This window comes from Tachypleus tridentatus, chromosome 4 (genome assembly GCF_004210375.1).
Source record: "Tachypleus tridentatus isolate NWPU-2018 chromosome 4, ASM421037v1, whole genome shotgun sequence".
In the NCBI taxonomy this organism is placed as follows: Eukaryota; Metazoa; Arthropoda; class Merostomata; order Xiphosura; family Limulidae; genus Tachypleus; species Tachypleus tridentatus.
Genome location: NC_134828.1, coordinates 70,016,911 through 70,042,116, shown reverse-complemented (window position 1 = coordinate 70,042,116; position 25,206 = coordinate 70,016,911). Strand labels below are relative to the sequence as shown.

The window sequence follows — 25,206 nt, the reverse complement described above, 5'->3', positions numbered from 1 at the left end:
ATGTATTTCAATTTTAATGACAAGAAAATCAATCAAAAAGACCAAATGTTATGACAATAGTAAAAGTAACTAATTTACTAATTATGATGTCAGAAAAACAAAGATTCAATACGTCTTAATATAAAACAACAACCCTATAAACCTAAGTGCTAATGTGAATGATGTGACCATAATGTCATTTAGTACCTTCAGTGACCTCTGTATATCATTCATTCTATAACATCACCATTTCCAGTTTACCCCTGAAGAAGAAAGGTCGATCTTTCGAAAGCACTCAGGTTATAGGGTTTTTATTCTTTTACAATGTAATAACATACACTGAGCATTGAACATACAACTACTATTATTCATAATACAAATTTTATTGGAACACAAAACAATAATAGTAGATTAATAACGTCTTCGTTTGATAATTTCTGGTTTCCAGTTGATTGGATGGCTGTCTTCAGTCTGAAAATAATAAAATATTTGCTTAAATTAATGGTAAGTTAATTCAATTCGCTGTCTGTTCACAAAAAAAACTAAAAACAAATTTAATTATCTTCACTGAATAACTGCCACTGATACTAAATATTACACCAAAATGTATTTTTTATATAATTACTAATGCAAATAATTATTTATAACCTAAAACAGAGAAGCCAGTCAGTCCAGGTTTTTGTTTTTAAAACAACAAATGAATATGCAGGCTCATAAATTAAATATGGAAAAATGTGTTAGTTCACCTTCTTGTTTGTATTAATTACTAATATTTGAGATTGAACATTAGTCACTGAAATAATTAGTCATTTGAATAGTGAAAACCTGTTAAATTACAGGTTAACACTAGAAATCTGCTAGCAAAAACAAAAATTCTATATTCAATTATGATTAACACTGTAACCTTTTATCATAAATTATAATATTTTAAATCTGAGTTAATTAACAAAAAATTGAAATAATTACAGCTGTTTCATCTTCTTTAAAGATTTTTATGGTCTTATCTGCTTCTGCAGTGATTAAACGTGTCCCACTTTGATCAAAGATAGCAGCAAATATTCCAGCTTCACTGTCTATGGACCCAGGCTGTACGGGTGTTTGGAGCCTTTGAAAGTTGTATCCTGTCCGCCAATCCCAGAAAAATAATGTCCCATTGTCACCTATACGTAAAGTAACATAAAACTGTTCTTACAAAGTAATTAGTAGAACAATATGAGATATGTACATATGCAGTAGCTCTAAGCAGATTGTAAAGAAAGGAAAAGGTTGAAGAAATAAAAACTTGTTAAATTTATCTTTTTAAATTCACTGATGTAAAACTATACAACTTCAGAAATTAAAATGTAATTTTGTGAAGGTATAAAATTTGAGAGAAGTTTTTGTTTTCAGGGAAAAGGGCATTTCTGACTTTCTACTCAAAAGATAAATATCAAAAAGTGAGAGTATAATATTCAAGATAAATTTGGAGGGGATGGTGTATGTGTTAAGTTTTTCATCTCAAGTATGCATATAAAACATGACCACATTATAAAAATTGGATAACTAAATTTGCCAAGTTTGACACAAAATACTAATATTTTTGTGAATATATTACTCATACACCTTATATCTTGTAAATAATACTCAACAAGTGGTTGGAAACACAGCTTGTATGGAGGGATATTTTGTCCAGTTTTAATAAAGATAAAATGATCTTTCTAATCTATTCATAATATAACAGCCCATATGCTTAGATGAATTTTGGTAATACAACAAGCATGAAATAATTACTGATACTGTATCTGAGAAAAAAAAAAAACAATATTTAAGATTACAGGTTTGAAGAAAAAAAAGAAAAAGGTTTGGGGGATTCTGCAATGTATCAGCCTACAGATCAATATAAGTAAGAAAGTAACAGTTACCTCCAGAGACAAGAACATTGTCAACATTCATAGCTAAACAGTTGACGATAGCATTGTGTCCTTGTAAATTCTGAATAAACTTTCCATCAGGGCATTTCCACTGTTTGATGTTATCTGGTGCTCCTGATGCAAACATGTTCCTATATTAAATATCAAAGTTTGTAATTATAAAGAGAACCCTATATTCAAAATGATAATTTCTTAAGAATCCACTTGTCCAAAGAGAGGTACATCTTGACAAACTGGGGACTGCAAGAACAATTCTTGAAAAAAATTATTCTATGATGGTAAAACAAACCTTAATTTGGAATCAATAAGGTATATGATTTCTAATTAACTGACATTTTAAAACTAAGTTTATCAAATATGGGTGTTAAAAATCTTGCTGCTATGCTGAAACTAATAATGATTACGTAAAATTAAAAACCTTGAATTTTTTAGATGAGAATTTTAACACAAAATAGTTTTAAATTGAATTTAGCATAGATGTCAGTGCCAAAAAATAACTGTTTCCTCTTACCATGTTTTGATTAGTTTAGTCACTAGACTTATTTCTGCACCTTGTATATGAATCAGTTTATTTTAAACTCAAACTCAAACAGTTTAATGAATTTAATGTTCTCTTACTACCTTACATATCTTTTAAACAAGCTGAGATACTCATCCTATGTCCTGTTATGAACTTATAATGTTGGGGTAAATGCTATGATAAATAACACAATACATCCTAATTTTTACACAACTTATTTATAATATAATATTATTACAGTATTCATTATTACCTCACCAAAAGTTTTGTATTAGTTTTAAAAATTCACTGTATATATATATACTTATAACATGGCATACACTGTGCAATAATCAGGGCTACTTTGTACAAAGAGGTGGCAGCCAATGTAGTGGTGGTTGGGGTGATTCCCATTACCTGCTTTCAACACCCACTTAATGCCCTTCCACACTATTTTATGTTATTAATTAATTGATGGTCATTGGCTGCAGAAGTGTATTACAAGCCAAAGTTGAAATGTTATGTGCCATAGAAGGAAGCAGATATCACTTCATATTTGTCTTATGATGGTTGTTAGAGTAGATACTTCAACTAATGTAGTATTCCAATAGTGGTGGCCATTTTTATCATTGCACTTCTGGACAGAGAGTGCTAGTACACTGTCTGAGATACACAATATGTTTGTGTGCTCCCCCCACTGTGTATATGCTATTTTATAGAAAATTTAATAAAGCTTTTGTTTTTAGTGTAAGGATCTGGTGCCATTTATGAATATACTTAACATCAGTTTAACGTCAGAGATAATAAAAAGTTCAGTAACAATAATAATGGGGTGGAAAGAGTTGTAAACTGTTATTCACATACCTGTTATTCCCAAACTATCAACCCAAAAAGTTTGGTTGACACTGGACCAACAACCAATGAGTGGTTAAATAGTGGACAGACAGACGCACACACATATTTGTGTCCTTCGTGTGTGTGTGTGTGTGTGATTAAGGTACGAGGAAGCATGTTGTTGTTCATTAGCTTGTATCCAGAAAGATTTGCAAAAGTTGTCGACTTCCTACAGGCAGTGGCTTAACCCCCACTGGAAACTAGGTTAAGATATCAGGAATAAAGAACTCATTGAAAGACTACATTTAAACATTTGGGTTCTGAACTCAAACAGTTCCTGTTATATCCCAGACTGTAATTTCATAATCTGACATGTATACTTCAGAACAGCATAATTACTTATTTCATGCTTTATTTTTGAAATTTAGAAGAAATTCATCCACTTCTTCCACAGTGTGAGTTTGATTGAATACTGATCATATGTAAATGAGAAAAGTATTTTTGGTAGTGTGTATGACATGCAAAAACATACAGATGTAATTGATTCCATACTGTGAGATTGTGTTTCAAATGCTCATAAAATACCAGTTTTGAAGATTTTTGATGTTTTATCACAAGAGTGGTATAATGTTAATATCAAGACCTATTTAATAATACATAAACAAATGATATTAGTAAACTCATTTTCCCATAGTAATTTTTTGAAATAATCAAGATGTTTCATTATAAGCAACTGCTTGATAGCAAGTTTTAAATATCTTAGGATTTTCTGGTAAAACATATGTTAGCAGTAAGTAACTATAATGCAGCGAAAACTTACAGCACTAACATGCAAGTCACAGGAACACATGTTTAGTTACAGAAAAATTTCAAAACTGAGAAAACAGAAGTGAAGAAGTAATCAGACCACAAAAACAAACTCAAGTCCTAAAATGTGGATGTTTATACTAGAGGAACATGTGCAGGCCAGAGATTAAATGGCCTGGATTCTACGCTTGTCTGGGGATTATAGACACCACACCAATTAGAACATGCTGCATTATAAGAAACTAAAGAACAATAAGAATTAGTAAGACCTTGTAGTATTGTATATGAAAGTGCATGAAGCACTGGGAGTCAAAATTAAAATCACGTGTTATAGTTTTATGTAGAAAATTACCAGCATCCTTTTTGCTGAAGATAAGAGACTGGGGTTTCATAGACAGTGGACATAATTGTAGGTGTTCTAACCAATCCTGTCCTGTGTAACCAAGATCAGGTCAATTGCTGTCAATGCCAAGTGAAGATGACTGCTTTAACTGCAATCAAGAACTTTTGCCACCCAAGCTTTGTGCAAGCTGAAAAAAGATTTTTACCTAGTCTAACAGTGTAATCTTATTATAATGTCTATAGATATATTAATAATTGAAATGGTTGACAATATGTTAATTGTGGCAGAAATTTTATTGATAATCTTGGAAGAATCACTAAAAAGTCAAACCCATGACTAACAACATCTCCACTTGTTACACAATCATGCAATAACTACTTGAATCTACTTCTTCTAAAGGTGTCTGAATTCCTTTCAGAAAGCAAACAACCAGAGCCTAACTCAGTGAGACTTGTGAATGGTTGGATAGCTTCTGTAAGAAGTCTGATCAGTTGGTAGAAGCCTTCATAAGACTTTCCCAATTGCTCAGATTTCTGGCATCTAATTCCTTTGAAGTTATTTCAACAATTAGCTATTTAAAAACGTTCCTACAGGAAAACATAACTTAATAATATAAGTGAACTGCTTTGTTGAAAAGGCCTTGAAACAAACTTGAAATCTCTATTATTATTCATTGTATGTCATCTGCAACATGGAAAAAATAAGGTAATCATATCTTGAATTTTTGAAAGATTCAAAACACATTTCCTCAGTGTAAGGTATGAATTATACTAACTTCCTTGAAAACAAACAATTTTGTATTTGCACATGGTTAATGTTTTATTAACATTACATTGTGGCATACATTGTGTCATTTTAGAAGTCAAACTGTGACTTAGGATACTTCAGGAACAGGTAAAACTAGAAATCTGAACTTGTTCATTGACAACACTCTTTGTGAGGTCATTATCTATGATTATATTTCTAATATACTGAGGTGGTAAAACTACCACTACTGTCCAGTCCAAGTATTTTGGCCAGTTGAACTGAAACCACTTTATTGTGTTTCAATACAGTTTATCATGTTTTACATTACTTAGTACATGCACAATAAACTTAAGTAGAATTTAAAAGAAATTGTATATTGGTTTGATATTTTACTTCAGATTTCATACTATCATCCTTTGTTTGCATTTTGCAAACATGAAGTTCAATAACATTTAAAAGAAACTATTTTGGTTTGGTATGTTACAGCTTGTATATCCATGTTTCATAGATGCTTATATGCTAAATTAAATACATTAATGCCTGAAGCTATTATCACTTATTTAACCTAATTCTAACAAATTTTAAATAGAGAATCTCATTTACTATTGATTTAATAAAATATTTTGACCAGTAATTTCTTGTAAGAAATGAGTTATTCCAAACTTAATAAGTAACTTGCTGGTTAAAGTCAATTAGTTCAAGGTTTTATCATGATAAATTTGAATTTCACATTTCAGATTTCTGTTAATAAAGTAAAACCTTCTTAAATAGTTTGGATAAAATATGAAAATGTGACTTTGATTACTCTATCAAGTCAATTTTATACAACCATTACTGATAAAATTATTTATTAGTAATTTTCTCAATTAAAATGTACTTATTTGTGTTTTTAATTAATTTTTATTTTTACATTGTTCTTCCACACAAAATAAGCAACAAACTTTAAGAATAATTTACCTACAGATATATATGCTTTCAATGGTCTGTCCAATACCAGAGAATGATCTAAGTAAATCTGATACTCTATCTCATTTTGAATCACGACGACAATTTATAAAGTACTAACACAAAACCAAGTAAACATAAAACACTTACAATTTTGGATGAATAAGAAGTGCTCTGACACTCTTCTTGTGATGAGTAAGGGTGACTTTGGATTTTCCAGCTACCAAGTCCCACAACCTAATGGTGCAATCATGGCTACCTGTCATGACCTCGAATATATAAAATACACTATGTAAACCAATAAAATTTAGCATTACATTTTAGAAATGCATAGTAAAAATTCTGACATAGAAACAATGTAAAGAAACATCAGAAAAATCATCTAAATATCATAGTGTAATACACGCAAGATTGAAGAAACAGATTTCATATTTATTATAAAGAAATTTATAGGTATAATTTTGAACTCTCTATTCTGATGTATTAATTTTAAAAATTTATACACATATATAATATGTGTGTGTGCATGTGTATATAAAGTACAAATATAATATGTGTATGCGTGTGCATATAAAGTATAAAGTCCTGAAAAGTAAATATTTATTGAGAGCGTTTTTCATCTATTTTGATAAAAACAAATTCAGGCCACATTTCATTCCATAATATCACAAACTTCTGCAAAAAGTTGGTCAGTAATAAACTCTTATTTTGAAATTGTACGTGAGAATCATGCAACTGTATGGTGTATAATACCTAAGCTTATGTAGCTGCTTTTGTTATTTCAGGTGTTTGTGGCAACAATATTCACCTGTGCTACCTGGATTTTTTGCTATTTTAGACATTTGTGGCTACAATATTTATTTGTGCTACACTGTTTTTTTTGCTATTTCAGGTGTTTGTGGCTACAATATTTATCTGTGCTACACCATCTTTTTTGTTAAAACAACAATGAAAACAATTTAAGTGAAATCCAAGTGTATAAGACAAAAAATATAGTTAAAAAATATATTGAAATTGTGGAATGTCAAAAAGACACAGAGTTAAAATATGTCTGAATATTTCCATGACTAAAGCACTAGAGATGGTATGGTATGGAAGTAAAATGTGGTCAAAGGAGTTCCAAGTGGCATACTACCATCACATTTGCATACAATAAAACTGTGGTCAATTTTAACCCTTACAAGAACAAATTCCACCTTATTATCTTTAGAAAACATCGATGGCCAATTACTGAAGATTTTAGTCCAGTACAAAATGTACTGTGGCTGTAGCATCAGAGTTCTTAAGAGTTCAAACTGGCTTGTAATTCACTAAATGACAAAGATACACCAAGATTTTGTTTGTTAATTTCAATGTGAAGAGAATAACAGCTAAAGCTAAACAATTTCAGAGTCTTTAATAAGCTAAGTAATTCCATACAGATAATGTTGTTTAGCTCTGATGTGATCCACAATGCATGGAATTGTATACAACTACACCATGAATGGAAAATTCTGAGATAGAATTTTGTGAGAATTAGAGAATCACAGCAAATTCTGGCAAAGATATCAGTAAAATACTGTTAAAAGAAACTGGTTTGAGAGATATTTAATAAATACAAGTTGTACCGTATTGGACTTGTGATAACTCAGTGAAGGGTTATAATGGGAGGAGAGATGATAACAAGTGAAAGAAGGGATAATCTGGTCATATAATTCACACTACATCTAATGTCAAACACACCTCATGATTTGTTAGTTGATATGGTGTATCAATGCTTTCAGCCAATTATAGCTGAGCTTCAATTTAGGTAATGTCAAACATTTTATCATGGTGTCTAGAATATTGGCTGTCATCTTTAACAAATGCCCATATTTCCCTACAAAAGATACAGTGTTCAAAGACATGTTTGAGTCATACCATCCTAAACTAGATTTGAATGATTATGAGCAGACATCAACACTTGCTTATCTCAGCAAAGTTCCAATGGATATTGAGATAGACCAATTAGAAAACATATTCAGTGTCAAATAAATTGAATTTCACTGTAGGCCTAAACCAAAATGTCCTGCATAAGTTGAAAATATCAGAAGAGGATATAGTGACAACATAAAAAGAAAGCCTAAATTATCCTATTTTCAACATGTAATAAGAACCAAGGCATTTTTTCTTTCAAGGCAAATTTTGTTTTACAGTTTCCCAGTTCCTAAAGCTAACAAAATAATAAATGTAACATCTCAAACCTGAAATTATTTCTTTCCTCACCAATATTTTTGACAAAGAACTCTCTTTTTCCTTAAAATTATGGTAAATTTTAAATACTTCAAATGTTTAGTTATTATATCAGTGTTTGGTGATCATACTTCTTCAAATAATCTAATTATATCATAGTTTTATGTTTCTTTTTATGATAGAGAAATATAATAGATTGATTTTATTAGTTCTCACTATCTGTTTATCTTTTGGAACTAATGAATTTTGTGGTTTCTTTTCACTTTACAAAAACCACCACATGTAACTTTAAACTATGTTATCTCACAGATGTCTTCATCCTTGCATTAGCTTAGAGATAAGTGAGGGTTCTTAAAAAACAATTATGGAGGGAAAATAGTATCTATATTGCTAGTTTTAATGATATAAAAGACATTTTATAGCAAAATGTAGCTCAACAAAGTAGCCTAGTGCACACAATCGTTAAACTCATGTCTGGATTTTGTCAATGTGTGTACAATCTGGCTTTCAGGTCAAAAGTTATGAGCATGTTATGCAATGCCCTAGTGTACAATTATGTTATGTAGGAATTTTTTATTATAATACATAGTAATATACCACAAAATATAACTTTAAGCTCAAAAGTATTTGTTTTAATGCTTTGTTATATTTTCACTTGAGTTACTAATTTTTATAAAGGCAAATACAGAAGTGGCTAAAGCATTGAATTTAACATATGAAGACTAAAAACACAAACTTTAATATAAAGCTCATTGACTGCATTTGCTATATATGAAGAAAGAGATACTGCACAATATGTGGAGAATACCTGTGGTTCTGTGGCTTGACTCTGGACACTAGCTACTGTGTTTGTATGGCCAGCTAACGTATGGATGTTAGCTTTGGTTCTCATGTCCCAAATCTAAAAATGTTGATCCATCATTTATTAACAAATTCATATTAATGTCTTTACATTAGGCAAAGAAAAGCAAAAACACTTTACAAGTAAAAATTGGATTCTCATATGATTTAATAAGAAATCATTCTTTAAAAACTAGTTTAATGTTTTTTATTACAATATATAAAACTTTTTACAACTTTACAATAAAGTATTTTTGAATATTTCCATATTGTGCTTCACTGTTGCAAATTTTCAAATTAAAAACAAAACAAAAACCAATGGCAGTCTTAACTCTTCACTGCTTCATATGACTGTCACAGTAACAGATGGGACACACATAAAACTTATTTTAGCATTGAAACCTGTCCAGTTAATCAAAAGTAAGTTTGGAATTTTGTACCACCAGGAAAAAAGAATATTCCTCAAACTCCCCAAGTTCATAGTTTCAAGTTTCAGATAAGTAATACTAAAAAGCAGGTCATTTTGTAGTTCTTGTTACTGTATACCCAAAGTAAACCTGCCATTAGAAGCAGTTAATTTTAAATATGGCAGCAAACAATTTAAAGGGAGGTATATATTTTATAACAGTATATCACATATTCATATAACTATATCAATATTTTTAGTTTTGAAAAATTACCATAACTCTGTGTGTGTGTGTGTGAAAACTAATTTTTTTATAAAGATAATACATAAAAAATATTATTATAGCAATAAATGTATTAATGCTTTCTGATTTAACTGGTGAATTTTCAATAACAGAACTTTTGTACTGCCGTTAACTGACTTTAACCTGTTTTAGCTAATTAATAGCTGTTAATACAATTGGCATGGTTATCCTTTACTGTACATGACATAGAGTTTTAGTGTCTTACATTCAAAACTTTATTAAACTACTTTTTATGTTATATCAATTGGTTTAGCACAAAATCTTAGCAGTTTTTAAGTTCTTAATTCTACAAAGCAACTTTTAAAGGTAGCCTGAATTTCCCTCAGTATGGCACATGTGAAATTTTCTATTTTATCCACAACCTCATCAGTAACTACATAATTAAAGTAAATCACTTACTATAAAATCATCATTGCTCACACAAACCATGATTTTATAGCCTTCAATTCTGTTTGCTTTAAAGAGCTATTAAACAGGAAAATCAGACTCCTACTGCCACACCCACCTGTTGCATCCTCTTTTTCAGGATTTGTTAATAGTTCTCTCTTACATTTAATTATATCTATTAAATAACACTCTGAACAGATAATTGTCAGTTTCACTCATAATATAGCTTTGGTTCTCTCAATAACCACAAAGGCTAGCTTGGATGAATTTGTAACGGCTCGTTGCATAGCTAGAAAGCCAGAAAAACTCATCATTGGAAGAAATTGTCTGCCTTTTACATGTTATTATTTTATATTGTTAAGTGCATTATTTCATTAAATAAAAAAATATTTAATGCACTATTACCTTTAATATGACAAAAGTAGAATTATGGCCACTGATAGTAAACATAAAAGAAACCTTGGGTCAGTACTTTATTTTTGTTTTTCATATTCATTTTTATGTATTATTATAAAAGTAACTAAAATATAAAAATAGGAATCTCTTTTGGTTAATTACACTTAGATTAGGTAAAATAAATAGTAATTATAATAACATAATAAAAATGTTTCATGAAGCATACACACAGGTAGCTTGGAGTAGCTTGTGGGCAAGGTAATTCAATAGCATAATGTGAGGTGCATGTTTCCCAAGTGATTTACAACTTATAATGGCATTAACAGTAGTTAGACACAGTCCAAAGGGTGATACAACAATAATATTTAACTTTAAATAGTGTTGTAAGTTTAAAGGTACTTAAGATAAACAAATGCAGCTTTATGTACATTTAGTCATTATAGAGAGAAAAACAAATAATTCAGATTTATTTTGATTTTTTTTTTGGTGGTTATGAGACAATTAAATTTTGAATATAAAAGACTTATAGTGTTTACTGAAAGAATGGCAAATTTCACGAAGATATACATACTATAATAAAAGTTATTAGTACCAAATCTATAAAACTTTGAATGAGTACAAAAAGGTTACATGGTCAGTAAAAGTGACTGAGCTAATGCTGTTAGTCTTAAGATACTGTTGTAGCTAATAATTAGCTGTTAGTCACATGGCTGTTAAGTCTTGAGATAAACTGTTGTAGTTAGTTAACTGTTGGTCTGGAAATCAAAAGGATCTTAAAATATAAGGATATAAAACTGATAAAAACTTATTAAATATGACAATAACAGACAAACTCACCCTTGCTACAGAATCTCTACCACCTGTAATAAGAACATCGATGGTTGGATGTAAGGCTAAAGCATACACACCACTCAAGTGACCATGATAGTGACGAATTACCTAGACATTAAATGAACAGTAATACAATAGAGCTAGTGTTCATTATGTCCAGTGGAATAATGTTCTATCAATTAAATAAAAACTGCACATTCATTTACTTAACATTCGTATGTTACTATTAGCATCATGTAACTATTTTCACCACTTAATATGTACATATTATACTTTTACTATAACTAGCAAGGAGCTATAACTAAACGTTAAATCAGATAACAGAATTTTATCAGTTCTCTTAATTGTTAGTAAGGAAATAAATCTTTTAAAATTAATAACACATTTCATCACAATTGTTGATGATATCAAAATCTATTTCATGTTAACTATTTAAGTAGACCTTGTATGGACGTACTGAAAGGATAAAATATAATTTTTTTTCTGTTACATCCATATTAAAGTGTATGATTAGTTTGGTATCCTAGCAAAGGTAAAAAAAAAAGTTTATAATCTATCATCAAGCAATTATTTTTACTGAGCTTAAGTATATTTCACCTTATTGTATTCTAAATCCCAGCATTTCACTTGTTTGTCTTCACCACAAGAGAAGAGGTATGGTTGTCGAGGGCTGACAGCCAAACCCCTGACCCCACTGATGTGGCCTGTTAAAGATAACTTTAACTTTCCACTAGCAAGATCCCATATCTAGTAAAGTTAAAAATATAGCATCAAATTTTACCAGTGATGAATTATACACAAGTCTAATACCATTTAGTACAGGATAATTTTATTCACAGTTTTCATCCAATTATTATATCAAAACATTTTAATTAAATATCGGAAATCAGAATAGTTGTTATAGCCATAACAAACTGGCATTGTGCTGAAGTTGAAGAAATATATGAGTTTACAACACTGAGCCTAATTTTTCATGTTTCTTTAAATTACACATGTTTACAAGTATTACCTTTTGACTATAAGTTAATGTCAGTTCATCATTGCTAACTGAGAGTGTGATAATGGTACACAATTGAACATACCTTGATGATTCTGTCATTTGACCCTGTACAAAACCATTCATTTCCAGGTTCAACAGCTATACATCTCACCCAACCAAGATGGCCACTGATCACCTGAAACAAATTTGAAACTCTAACATGTAAGTTATACAAGTTAAATTAGTTATGATATACTTACAATGAGCAACATATGAGCCAAATCAGTGTTGCAGATAAATTGTGTATTTCCATAAATATGCATATTTTAAGATAAATAAATGTATTTTAAACAAAAACTGTGCATAATAAATACACACAGTATTTGCTGTGTATTCACCAGATCAAACTAAGAAACATCACGATTTATACAGTGATTAGCTTACAATCACCTGCAGTTACGAGATACTGTTGAGCTGAATTTTATACTAGTCTAATTTTATTAACTGATGGTAAGAAAGTACTTACTCTATCACAATTTACAGTTTTTAGAGTATGTAAGATTTCTTTTTGGAACAGATACAAGACAAAGATGTTTAGTCTTGGAAAGTAAAGACTGCAGGCACAAAGAACACAAAATTGTACAAACAAATTTCAACTGCTGCTGTAGTTTGAACTTAGTTTTGTTTTGAGTTTATTTACTGATTAAGTAGATTTTATTACAATTTATAGCTTTTACTATACATATTCTAAAAATATATCTTACTGCAAAATATACTTAATCAGTGAGTAAACTCAAAACAAAACTAAATTACTTACTGTTTTGATTTTATACTGTAATTACTTCTGGTAATCTTTAATAGAATTCAAACACAAGTAAAAAAACGTGCTTAGTAAACACAGTAAAACAGTTCTAAAATGTCTGTTACCAGATGAAGAAAAAAGTCACTGACCTAAAAAACACAAGTTTACAATACTGAGTTTTCATTTTTAACACTACAATTTATTTAAAATAATATAATTTATCATAAAATATTCATTATGTGAACAGATTATTTGGGACACTGAAAAAATATTCATTTTTTGCTCAGTAAAACAACTTAAGCCATTCCACATCCAATCTTCTGTCTTCATCTCTTTTTATAGGTGCAACAAATACAAAAAAAAGTTTTATTCTATTTTTAGCCTATAGAGATATATATTTCAGGTAGTTTTTCCCTCAGGAAAGGAGTTGAATGCTACCTGAAAGGATTACGTTATAACCACCAGGCCATGAAAAGAAAAATAGTAATATAAAAAATTCATAAATTAAATATAAAAAAAGCTTAATTGCAATTTTATTAACCAAAGTTAATTTTATACCCTATAAAGTTTCCATGGAGGATGCCACTGAGGTTTGGGTATTGTAGGAGCTTTTCTTGACACTGCTTGCTGCTGTGTTCCAGCTAGTACCAGTGCCTAAAATAAAATGTATTATAGGGTTGAATACCTTTACAGAGAAAATGAACATAAATGAAAGTTGAGAATTAATTTGAATATACCTTGTACAGATGCACTGAGAGGATAAAAGATAATTCTTTTCTATTACATCCACATTGAAGTGTATATTTAGTTTACTACTCTAGCAAAGGTACAAAATGTTTTGTTAGAACTAAGAATTAATTGGTAGATCACTATTAGTCAATTTCTTTAAGTAGCATTTTCTCAATGTTTTTGTCAGTACATAAACTTTTAACAGCCAAGATCTAATAACTTAATTCTTAAGCACGCTTGGAGCACAATGCTGCTTATTAATATTTACAAATAAGCCTATGTCTAAAGATAAATGATAACAGCTTCAATATAAATGATTCTTTTGTTTACACAAACTTAAGATCTAATCTATACTAATATTTAAAATTTTACAATATTCAATATAAAAAGTAAAACAATGTTAATTTTTCATACAAGTTCATTTGGGGGATATTCTGAGCTTTTGATTGGTTATTCATGTTACATACAGAAACAAGCATACACAAGGAATCTTTACCAAAAAGAGAGAGAGATGAGTAGGGCCACTATGTTTAGTTCAGTGAGTAGAGCAAAATGAAAACATAACAGGTTCTTATTCTATATTCTAGCTTATCAGTATTAGTAAATTGAGGTCCTAATTCATAGAAAATTACAGACTTAGTATTTTAACATCACAAACATCTAATATGAGCCAAAGCTACATTCAATGTATGATGTGACTCACAAAAATTGAAATATAGATATGTTCTTTTATTACTACTTCTAAATTAAGAAATTAACCTATATAAAATATTAAAGTTTGAACTGTAAGCTACTGTTTGATACTAAACTTAATTACATAAATTCATAAAATAATAATTCAATAAAATTTTGAATGCAAGTCAACAAATGCAACGAGATGGATCTTTAACCCATTACAATAGGGTTAAAATGTTTTCAAGGCATCACAAATTACCAGAATGTATACAACAGAAAGAAAAACGTCTTCTAGAACATTTTAACTTACCATAGGAAACAGTGTTTGCAAAAATGAATTAAACAAATCACCTGTGAAAGCTTTTGTCCACTTGATGTATAGTAATCATCGTTGATAGGAGGTTGTGTAATCTCACCATAATTGGATTGTAAATGTTGGTCTGTTTCATTTCTTGAGTCTTGACCACTTTCCAAATAATTTTCAAAGTAGTTATTTTCACCTAATCATTAAAATAATTACTAAGTTTTTGTTAACAAAAAAGGTATGCAACTAACTTATTTGATTCTTATAAGGATTCTATTAGGTTGTTTGATAAAAAATGGCAGATTTTTATATAAAACTTTGAGTCGTTTATAGAGATAAGAAGCCTGTCTTTTTTATGACTTCCTATATATCATTGAAAAACTAAAGCTTTCTTCTATTCATTAGTGCTTTTATTCTTTTCTAAAACTTATTTCCAAAATTTAAGACCCTTACAATTGATAATGGAAACAAAAAAAAGTTGTGCATCATTTTTTGCATGAATTCAAACTTGGTCATAATGCATTGCAAACAGCTCACAATATCAACCAAGCATGGGACAAAAGAACCACCTCCAAATGTGCAGTACAGCATTGGTTCCAAAAGTTTCACAATGAAGGTGAGTGTCTTGAAGATAGGGAGGGCATACTATGTCCTTCTGTTGTTGAAAATGACCAACTGAGAAAATTAGTGGACAGACACCTGCACTAAACTGTTTGAGACACAGCACAAGAATTGTATGTTCACATTTCCAAAATTTCAAACTGGAAAAGTGAAAAAAGCTTGACAAGTGGGTTCCATACAAACTTAGTGAAAATAAAAAAAATCAAAGTTTTGAATTGTGCTCTATGCCAATTTTGAGTAACAGAAATGACTAATTTATTGATCGAATTGTCACCTGTGATAAAAAAAGTGAATTCTTTATGACAAAAGAAAGTGATCTGTGTAACGGTTCAACACTGATGAGACTCCAAAACACTTCTTAAAGCCAAAGTTGCACCAACACAAGATTATGGTCAATGAGGGCCAGAATATCACTGCAGAGGTTTACTGTAAAGAATGGGAAGAAATGCATAGAAAGATGTGTGAAAAAATTCCACCATTAGTTAGATGAAGAAGATCAATATTGCTTCATGATGATGATCAGCCACATGCTGCTCAATTGACAGAAACTCAACAAATTTGGTTTCAAAACATTGTTTCATCCTCCTTACTTCACAGATCTGTTGCCCACTGACTACAACCTTTTCAAGCATTTGAACAACTTTTTACAGGACAAGAGCTTAACAATAGAGAGAAGCAGGGAAAGAGTTCTAGGGTTCCAGTTTTTTTGTCATGGTATAAATAATCTTGTTTCTCATTGGCAAAAGTGTGTAAATTTACTAGGCTCCTATTTTGATTAATAAAGTTGCTTTTGAATTTTTTTTATTTCTTATTTAAGTTAAAATTTAAAATATCTTATTATTTTTCAAACAACCTGACAATTAATTTGTTAGTCCTGCAACAACAAAATAGAACATATTGTATCAAAGATATTAAGTTCTTATTAACTTTTTATAATATGAAATATACCAAGAAATAATTTTAAATTATAATGTTTTCAATAAGTATTTTCAATAAAAATGACACAAAATTTTTACAAATAATTTGTATTTCTTTATTGTTAGATAATAATAAAGTCACTGATTTGTTTACTTTATTTACACTATAAAAAATAAGCAGGACAAGTATAAACAAAGCCAAAACAACAATAAACTGAAAATATTATTTAATGTGAACTTGTTCAATGTTATTTAAGGACTGTGACAATACAATAGCAAAGCAGTATTTTTATTTTTTTATACTCTGTTATATCAATTTATTTGCATTGTTTATGTTTCACCTATGTTTTGTTCACAAGTTTATTCTGTGCAACATCTTCTAACTATATGAACCATCCTTTAAATATAAATAATGTATCTGAATATCAAGAATAAAAATTAGATTGCACTGTTGAAGTGATACATCATAATTTGTACATCTTATTTTACTATGGTTTTGAGATATTCCATTTTACAGAACAATTTTAGCACTTAAATCAATAATTTAAAAATTAAATTTCTTTAGAAAAGTTTTAATTATATGGATGCAATGTTATCCTATTAATTAAACTGCTAAATATCAAAAGGAATTAGACTAAAAATTATCTTAACTATAACTTATATAGTGCAAGTTTTTATCATTAAAAGTGATTTATGGCTTTTATTAACCTGTCTAAAAAATAAGCAAACTGGAACAAGAAAATGGTTCAGAAAATTATACAAATAGGTTCTTAGTTCATTTTGTGGAACAAGAGAGAATCAATGCTTTTTTTATATATAGTTCTTCATCATGATACTCCAATAAACACAATTTTCAGCTGTAATAGAAGGTAAAACCTATATACATTCTTCATTAATTTTACTTATTAGGCACCGGTCTTATTCACCCAAGGCAAACTCTTGACAAGGATGCAGGCACAAAAATTTTTGGCCAATCTCTAATGAGCAGTTTACAAACCTCATAAATAAGTGGGTCTAAACTGTACAAAATTAACCAAACTAATTTTCAAGTGACATGATGTTTCTAAAACTGCTCAATATGTCATGTTTTTATACACTATATTTACAGATACAGATTACTTTTGTGAAACCAAAATTTTATGATACATCACAGTTTGTTAAAATGCTATACAACACCTGAAAAGATTAAAGTTTATATTTTCCTTACCTCCATTTTCAATTTCTCCTCTTTGGTCAGAGACATTCTGTCTGAATTCTTTGTCAGGATTGTTTCTAATGAGATGCATCACTGGTTTGTATTCATCTGCTGCTTTTACTAATAGTTTGATCTTCTCACTGAAATATTAAAACTGGAATGTTGCATAAATAATTACAAATAAATTATAGCTAATCTGTTGAGTTTTAGTGTAACTGTCATTATCTTAAACTTCGCAAAATGGAAAGATTAGTGACTTTGTCGAACTTGAAATTGCCCATAAATATTTTATTTAAGATGGTGTTTAGTTTATAAGGGTCAATTACCACAGAAACTGTAACAAAGTTTTATCTGGAGAACAGTTATATACTTTACAAAGCTTATTTGTACAGATAAGATGGTTCAAGAGTTTCTTTTTATTTCCAGCATTTATGCTTATGTAAGGTTTAAATAAACACTTAATATATAATAGTGTTGATACATTTTTCTAGTGAAACAGAAGAAAAAAAAAAGTTTAATAATTTTTGTTCAAGCTGAAAGTGCCAAATGCCAAAAAGATTAATAAAGTAACTATTCAAGATGCAAAGAAGAAAGAAATATAAAGTGACAAAAATTAACACTATATGCAAGTTTAAGTACTGTAATCTATTGCACTATATTAATTTTTAACTCAAGTTTGTTGTTTTTAAGGAAGTTTAAATGGCTTTACTCCACTTCTAATAAAGATCAAGTTCTTATTTCGAACATTTTATTTTACTATTACACAAGTCAGACAGATTATCCTGGTTGTAAATAATTTTTAACAACTGAGTTAAATAATTTCATATTCTCAACCTCCCTTACAAACACACAAAGAAGCTAAGTCCAAGTTACAATTTTTTTTTAAACCAGGTATCATTCCAGTAGCCACCTCTTGTATATTATCCAAAATTCTATGAGCAATACTTGTTACAAACTACATAAAGAATATTAATTCTGAAATTTATTTTATATATTTCTAGTTAGCTATAGGAATTTGCCAGCAAAACAAAATTACTGTCTACAATTTTTTAATGCAAAGATGCCAAAAAACTAATTAAAATAGTGAACAAAATCAGAATTACCAAGAAAGTCAGCTAATAAATGAAATATTTATTTTAATCTTGCACCTTTTGTATACTAGGCTTAAAGTAAACTCACTTTACATTAATATCCTAATGTTGCAAATTTACCAAGTAACATTTGTAGGCCAAAGAATTTAAAGTCTTATTGACTAGTATTTTAAACTCTAACATGGTAATCTAAATAAGACCTCATCAATTCTTTAACAAAGTTACACTGACTATATTACTTTTAAATTAAAAATTCCTATCAGTAAATCTCCATAATTTACTTCATATTTTATTTTTCTCCATTGTTAAGCAATAATCTGACAATTTCAGAAATTTGTCAAAAATCAAACCAAATTTTCTTTTATCAATGTTCCTCTCACAAATAAGACCCATTTTAAATTTCTCCAATTCATCAAAAATGTAAAATAAAGGAATAGTAAATCTTAAAATCCAATATATTACATCAAGAATATATCAAACAAAATTGTATAAAGATTAAAAACTAGCTGTACATACCATGTCTTCATGTACACTGTTCTGCATGTTTAGAAAACCTACTACAGTGCCCTTATTCAAATTAATACAAAACCATCAAAAGCCACCAAAATTAGCAATTGTAAGAACTTATTACTGAAAGTAAAGAAGAATGTAAAACAATACATCAACCAAACTATATTTATTGTATTCATGACTGGAAAAAAATAACCTTTTGTTCAAATTAAAAGCTCATCAAGCCAGCTGGAATATAACAAATATTGTAGTGGCTGGTATGTCATTTGTATTATTAAATTGTATGAGCAACTACTGTTCTGTAGTGAACTAAATAAAGTTGGTAATGTGTAAGTTTAATAAATTTTGAGTCATTTACAAATCAGAAGCAGGGTTAAGATTATATTTATTTGTTTTAACACCAATTTATTTATTGTTAATTTTCATTTAGTTAATTTTACATCATTTAGAAGAACTGACATAACAATAAAAATATTTCTTATGAAAAAGTATTTTTGAAGTTTGACATGCGACCTTTGGCAACAGATCACAACATTTTACCAACAATAAAGTTTAACTAATACGTAAGTCATCCTTTAATTCATTCCAGTTAAGAATAGAAATTACATTTTTTTTTATCCTCTAACAACCAACAACCTTCTCAATCTTAATAATATCTAACAGATAATGGTTCAAAGCCTTCGCTATTTCCTTGTCTACCTTTTCCAGTTTATAATATAAAATTTCAGGATAAAGAAATTTATTTTAAAGAACTTCCCCAATTTTTCAAAATAAGAGTGACAAAATTGTGATATGGCTTTCCCAATAATCTAGTTTGTTCTGTTATTTTAAACTTTATATTTCTGATTGATAGGTATATGTATATATATATATAGGGATAAAGGTTTACATCAAAAATATATATAGCTATATCACAATTGTTGTCCTTTGGCAAGAGAGAAATGAGAAAAAAATGCAGGCTTCTAGAGCATGCAAGTTGACAGACATTCCACACAATTATCTGTATTAAAATAATGGCCCAAATATGTTACCTGAGAATATTCATACATACCAGTATATGAAAGAAATATTCTGGAATAAAAACCTAAGTTGTAAATATATATTGAAAGCTATGTCACAGAATTGAGCAACTATAAAAGGAAATGGAAATTTATTACGGAACACACTGAAACTAATATCATTCAATGAGTTGCTAACAGCACCTGTTATTGGTATGCATATTGAATGTATACAAATACAGTGTGCAAAGTATCTAGGTTCAGTTTACAAAAGAAAGACTCTATGCAAACCATACATAACTATTGTTACTTGCCTTAATCTATGTAATTACTATCATGAAAATAATAAACTAGAAATAAGAGATTAACAACTTAATCACAAGAATTTCATAAAAACACACACAACATTTCTTATTTGATTGAATACTGAAAAATATTATGTTGTGGTTTGATTTCTGGTTCATACAAGTTTTTGTTGATTTTTTATCCAGTTTATTCAATTTTCAAAAAGCAACAAAGACATCTTGATGTGTAAACCTCCTTGGATATTAGTTGGAATAGCAAAACAATATATAACATAAACAGGCATCTCCAGTTTTATTATGATATTATTAATACCATGTAACTTGTATTTATAATAGTAGTCCTGTATTGATATTCATATATTCAAACTTATCATTAAAAATGACATGCGAAATATGCTAGCATCAATGTATTCTGTTATGCAGCCTATTGTTATCTGTAATTAGTAAATTTTTATATTTCCATATATACAGGGTGTCCAGAAAGTCACTGTGCAATTTTGTCTGTTAATAAATATACAAGTGCACAGCAACTTTCCGAACACCCTATATAACTCAAACTAGAGTATGTTGTGTTTCAGCATTAGTCACTGTATTCTTCAGAGCACATATGTTGTTATGTTTATCTTGATTAACTTAATATCATACCATATTTCTCTTACTGGGTGATCTCTGAATGTGGGCAGATACTGTTCTTGGGTTCTACTTTAACTTCTACTTAATAACAATACATTGATATTAACTTACAATCAGAATAAGTTACTTCAATGCAAGTTAGACCAAACTTAAATGCCAATTCATGTTAAACATTTAAAAGGTAATTGTATGCTTGAATGCTTTCTTATTATCACATTCCATTAACACTTTAACAAATTCTTTTGTCAGTTATACACTCCTACAAACTTCCAAGATATTCAACTAAGTTGATATAAAAGCATAAGGAACATATGTACAAAATTTACTGTGCAATATATCTCAAAGGTTTGCAAACTTATAATTTTTACCATAATAAATGTAAATCATCATTACAGCAGTTGGATCATCAAAGTATGATAGTTTAGTGATAACAATTGGCTATCAAATATATTGTCACAAAGAAATGGTGTAATGGTCTTGAAAACAAATGATAAATATTTCAATTAGCAAACATTCATTGACAGTCTTAAAACATCCTTCATTTTGAAATTCTTACTTTTAACTGGTGTTCAATGTTCTATAATGTAAATAACATTTTGTTTGATATGCCAGTTAGTTATGAGTTGTGTTTCAAGACATGGCTCAATTTATAGATGATTAAGTTGTGGCTCCCTCAGATCTGGCAGTTGACCTATGGAATTCACATGGCTGCAGCTTGAAAGTATTTAAAATTTCATGTAATTATATATACACTTGCATAGATACTTATGTAGTATTATTTTGACATTCTCATTTGTATCTCTAAAAGTAAATAATGTATCCAATATTGTTCTCAGTGAGTCTCAATATTTCAGTTGTACAACCTTTTACCCTTATGAATAAATGTTAGGTTTTATCTTGCTGCCATCCTGATATATAGTTAATATAGTGTATACACTTTCTAGCCATTCTAATGTAAAGGTTTACCTTTCATACATTATTTATATTTTAAAAGCTACTGGAGATGATAATATAACTTAAAGGTAGGGAAGGTTCTGATATCAAAAACAAATAGAGCCACAAACTGTAGACATTGAACAAATTAACCTTGATTACACTACACTACAAGAATCCATAACTTATAAATTATATCACAAGCATCTGACATCTTGCATATATCATAACAGATTTCAAAGTTGGACACTATGAACTGTAGATTCTAACAACCATTGTATATAACCAATACCACAAACAAACTATCATTTGAAACCAGCTATATGCCCAAAAGCAATGTATGCTTTTGTTGTTTTTAATTTACTTTGTTTTGTTAATGTAACATCAATGATTTCCATATATAGCTGTGCTGATGACCTAGGTTTTATTTCAATCTAGGTACTTATTTACTATAAATGGCCCTAGTGTTGCCACTCATTTAAATATATGCTTCATTTCCATTCACTTGTGAGCCATTGGCAGAAAACTGAGAAGAGACTCATAACGTTTTTCCTACAATAATTTATTAATTTATTGTAATAATATCTATAGACCAAACTGTGGGTAAAAATGTAACCATACAATTACAGTCTTTAGATTAAAAACTAAATTCAACAGATGAAGTATGTATTCTTTATTTTCAACATATGTATGTCTTAGACACTGTTAGTTTTCATGTGACACCTTGTTTCTGCTAATATAGCAACACATATTGCATAGTCACTACCATAAGCCTGAAGTCTTCTGTCATGCTGTTTTTATGTTTCTAAATTCTAAAAGAAATTTAGGTTTTTTTAAAATAGGAATAAGATAAAAGTACCTGTTATTCTCCTTGAGAGGTATTTTGTAATGCAAACATTAGTAGCTTTATAAAGCTACCTTATAGATTCTTTAACAAGCAAAGTACAGCCTAGATACCATAGTCCTTACCTGGCTTCATCAGATGGTGGAGGATTAGCCTGGTCTGAGAGAAACATATCATGAGTCCTCTTCAATGACCGAAAGACCAGTGTGTGTACTGAATGCTTTTGAACCTCCTGTACAAGTATTACAATAAGTGAATTAAAAGTATATAGACTAATATATGCACAACACTTTAAGTAATAACACTTTATATATATTTTTTAAATTTAATATGTACTTACCTATAAGGAAATGAGAAAAGTAATTTGCATTACTGCACAACACATTCAAACATATGCATTTTTTTTATATAAATACTCCTACTTTTTTCAATATTAAACATGAAGTTTACATGGTTATTAATGGAATTTAAAGATTATATAAAGAGTAAAGTATATAAATCGATAATGGCGTACAATAAACTCTTCCGTTAATAATGTGATAAATAATAACTTGGTTCATAAGATTAAGAGCTGCAGCTAACATAAATTCAATAACACTACATAGTGTTATTACTAATTGTATTAGTATTACTATCCGTAGGCCTAAATCAATTTCGATTGATATTAATGTTTGTTTAACCAATTTTAGTTCAACTATTCCACGAATTACAACTTTATGAAGTAATTAAGTTTATTATCAAAAACTCAATATATTTTGAGATATTAAACTTCAACTAATTACCTCCATACTTTTCACTGTTTTAAAACAACCATAAATAAACAGTTCGAGATATATGATGAACACCTATCGTCGAAGTTTCAATTTACAACTGCTAAACCTTACAACAAAAAATAACATTAAAAAAAACTTTATTTTAACCTTTTTCCACTAGTGATAGTAAAGTATATTTATATATGGAAAAATAAAAAGCTTTTAATAAGAGATTTAATAAATAATTTATAAGTATATTTTAAAATTATTTCATTACTATCTGAAATAAAAACTTTTGTTTCATTTATAATTTACTGCTGATATATCAGAGATTCATCAGATCTAGATATTATTGTTATTTAAATTGATAATTTATTATTATTTCCCTGTATGTATAGAGAAAGGTGTTTTAAAAATATCTGTATCTTTGTAGTTTTCAGCAAAGGCGAATCAACTATCAAGCACAATTATTCTATTGTATTGGTGTATGCTAATGCTTTACTTGTCAAGCTTTAAAGCACATAAATTACTAAAAAAATAGTGATTTGATAGCTTGTTTGTTTGTTCTCAAGCAAAGCCTTTGTTTGTTTTGGAATTTCGCACAAAGCTACTCGAGGGCTATCTATGCTAGCCGTCCCTAATTTAGCAGTGTAAGACTAGAGGGAAGGCAGCTAGTCATCACCACCCACCGCCAACTCTTGGGCTACTCTTTTACCAACGAATAGTGGGATTGACCATCACATTATAACGCCCCCACGGCTGGGAGGGCGGGCATGTTTGGCGCGACTCGGGCGCGAACCCGCGACCCTCAGATCACGAAGCGCACGCCTTAACGCGGTAGGCCATGCCGGGCCTCCAAGCAAAGCCACATTGGGCTTTCTACCTTGCCCATCGTGTGTAATTGTACCTCAGACTCTAGCATTCTAAGACCTCATCGGAGAATGTTTCTTTAGCTCTTTAAAAATACAACAACTGCTCTAATTGTTTAACAACCTCAACTTGCTAAATGTATCTCTGAGTTTGTTATAGCAAAGCTATGTCGGGCTATTTCCTGTGTCCATCGAGGGTAATATTACCTATGATTTTAGCATTGTAACTCCGTAGTCTTACCATTGTTTCATCGCGGAACAACTTGTTAAGGCATCTAGGTAAATCTGCAGTAAAGCTGAGGGCTTATAATGGTAAAATTCGGGTTTAGATACCCTGTATGGATAAAGCACAAATAAACTATTACGTGTTTATAAAGGTAAATTATAGAACACTTTCTTCTTGTTGTTATTCCAGTTAATTATTTAAAAAAAAAACTATTTATTTATAATGCTCAAAACAATAGCAAACTATTGTTATCATTTATATTTTTTTCTTGTTATAAGTTTAAAAAGTATGTTACAAATCAATATTTTCTTATTTTTATTTTGTATTTACAATTGTGAGTTACAAGTTTATATAAAAGGCATGTAACAGGCAGTCGATTGATTA

At 29.4% G+C, this 25,206-nt stretch overlaps 1 protein-coding gene across 1 annotated transcript; it reads right to left on the bottom strand.

The window, feature by feature from the left end:
* On the bottom strand, positions 1-23,891 carry Tango4 (transport and golgi organization 4). Its single transcript, XM_076499154.1, has 13 exons — positions 23,758-23,891; positions 23,101-23,207; positions 17,674-17,801; positions 14,976-15,124; positions 13,779-13,874; positions 12,522-12,614; positions 12,037-12,186; positions 11,446-11,547; positions 9,084-9,176; positions 6,215-6,333; positions 1,881-2,020; positions 946-1,139; positions 1-450 (listed from the first exon to the last, which is right to left on the bottom strand). The coding sequence occupies exons 1-13, from the start codon at positions 23,761-23,763 to the stop codon at positions 391-393; spliced, it is 1,437 nt and encodes a 478-aa protein (XP_076355269.1). The 5' UTR covers positions 23,764-23,891; the 3' UTR covers positions 1-390.
* Positions 23,892-25,206: the final 1,315 nt, after the last annotated feature.

Coding starts and splice junctions, on each gene's coding strand:
- Tango4 (XM_076499154.1), bottom strand. Junction 17,802..23,100: donor CCACCATCTGATGAAGCCAG/GTAAGGACTATG, acceptor TTAATATTTCAG/TGAGAAGATCAAACTATTAG. Junction 11,548..12,036: donor GGGATTTAGAATACAATAAG/GTGAAATATACT, acceptor TTTAATGTCTAG/GTAATTCGTCACTATCATGG.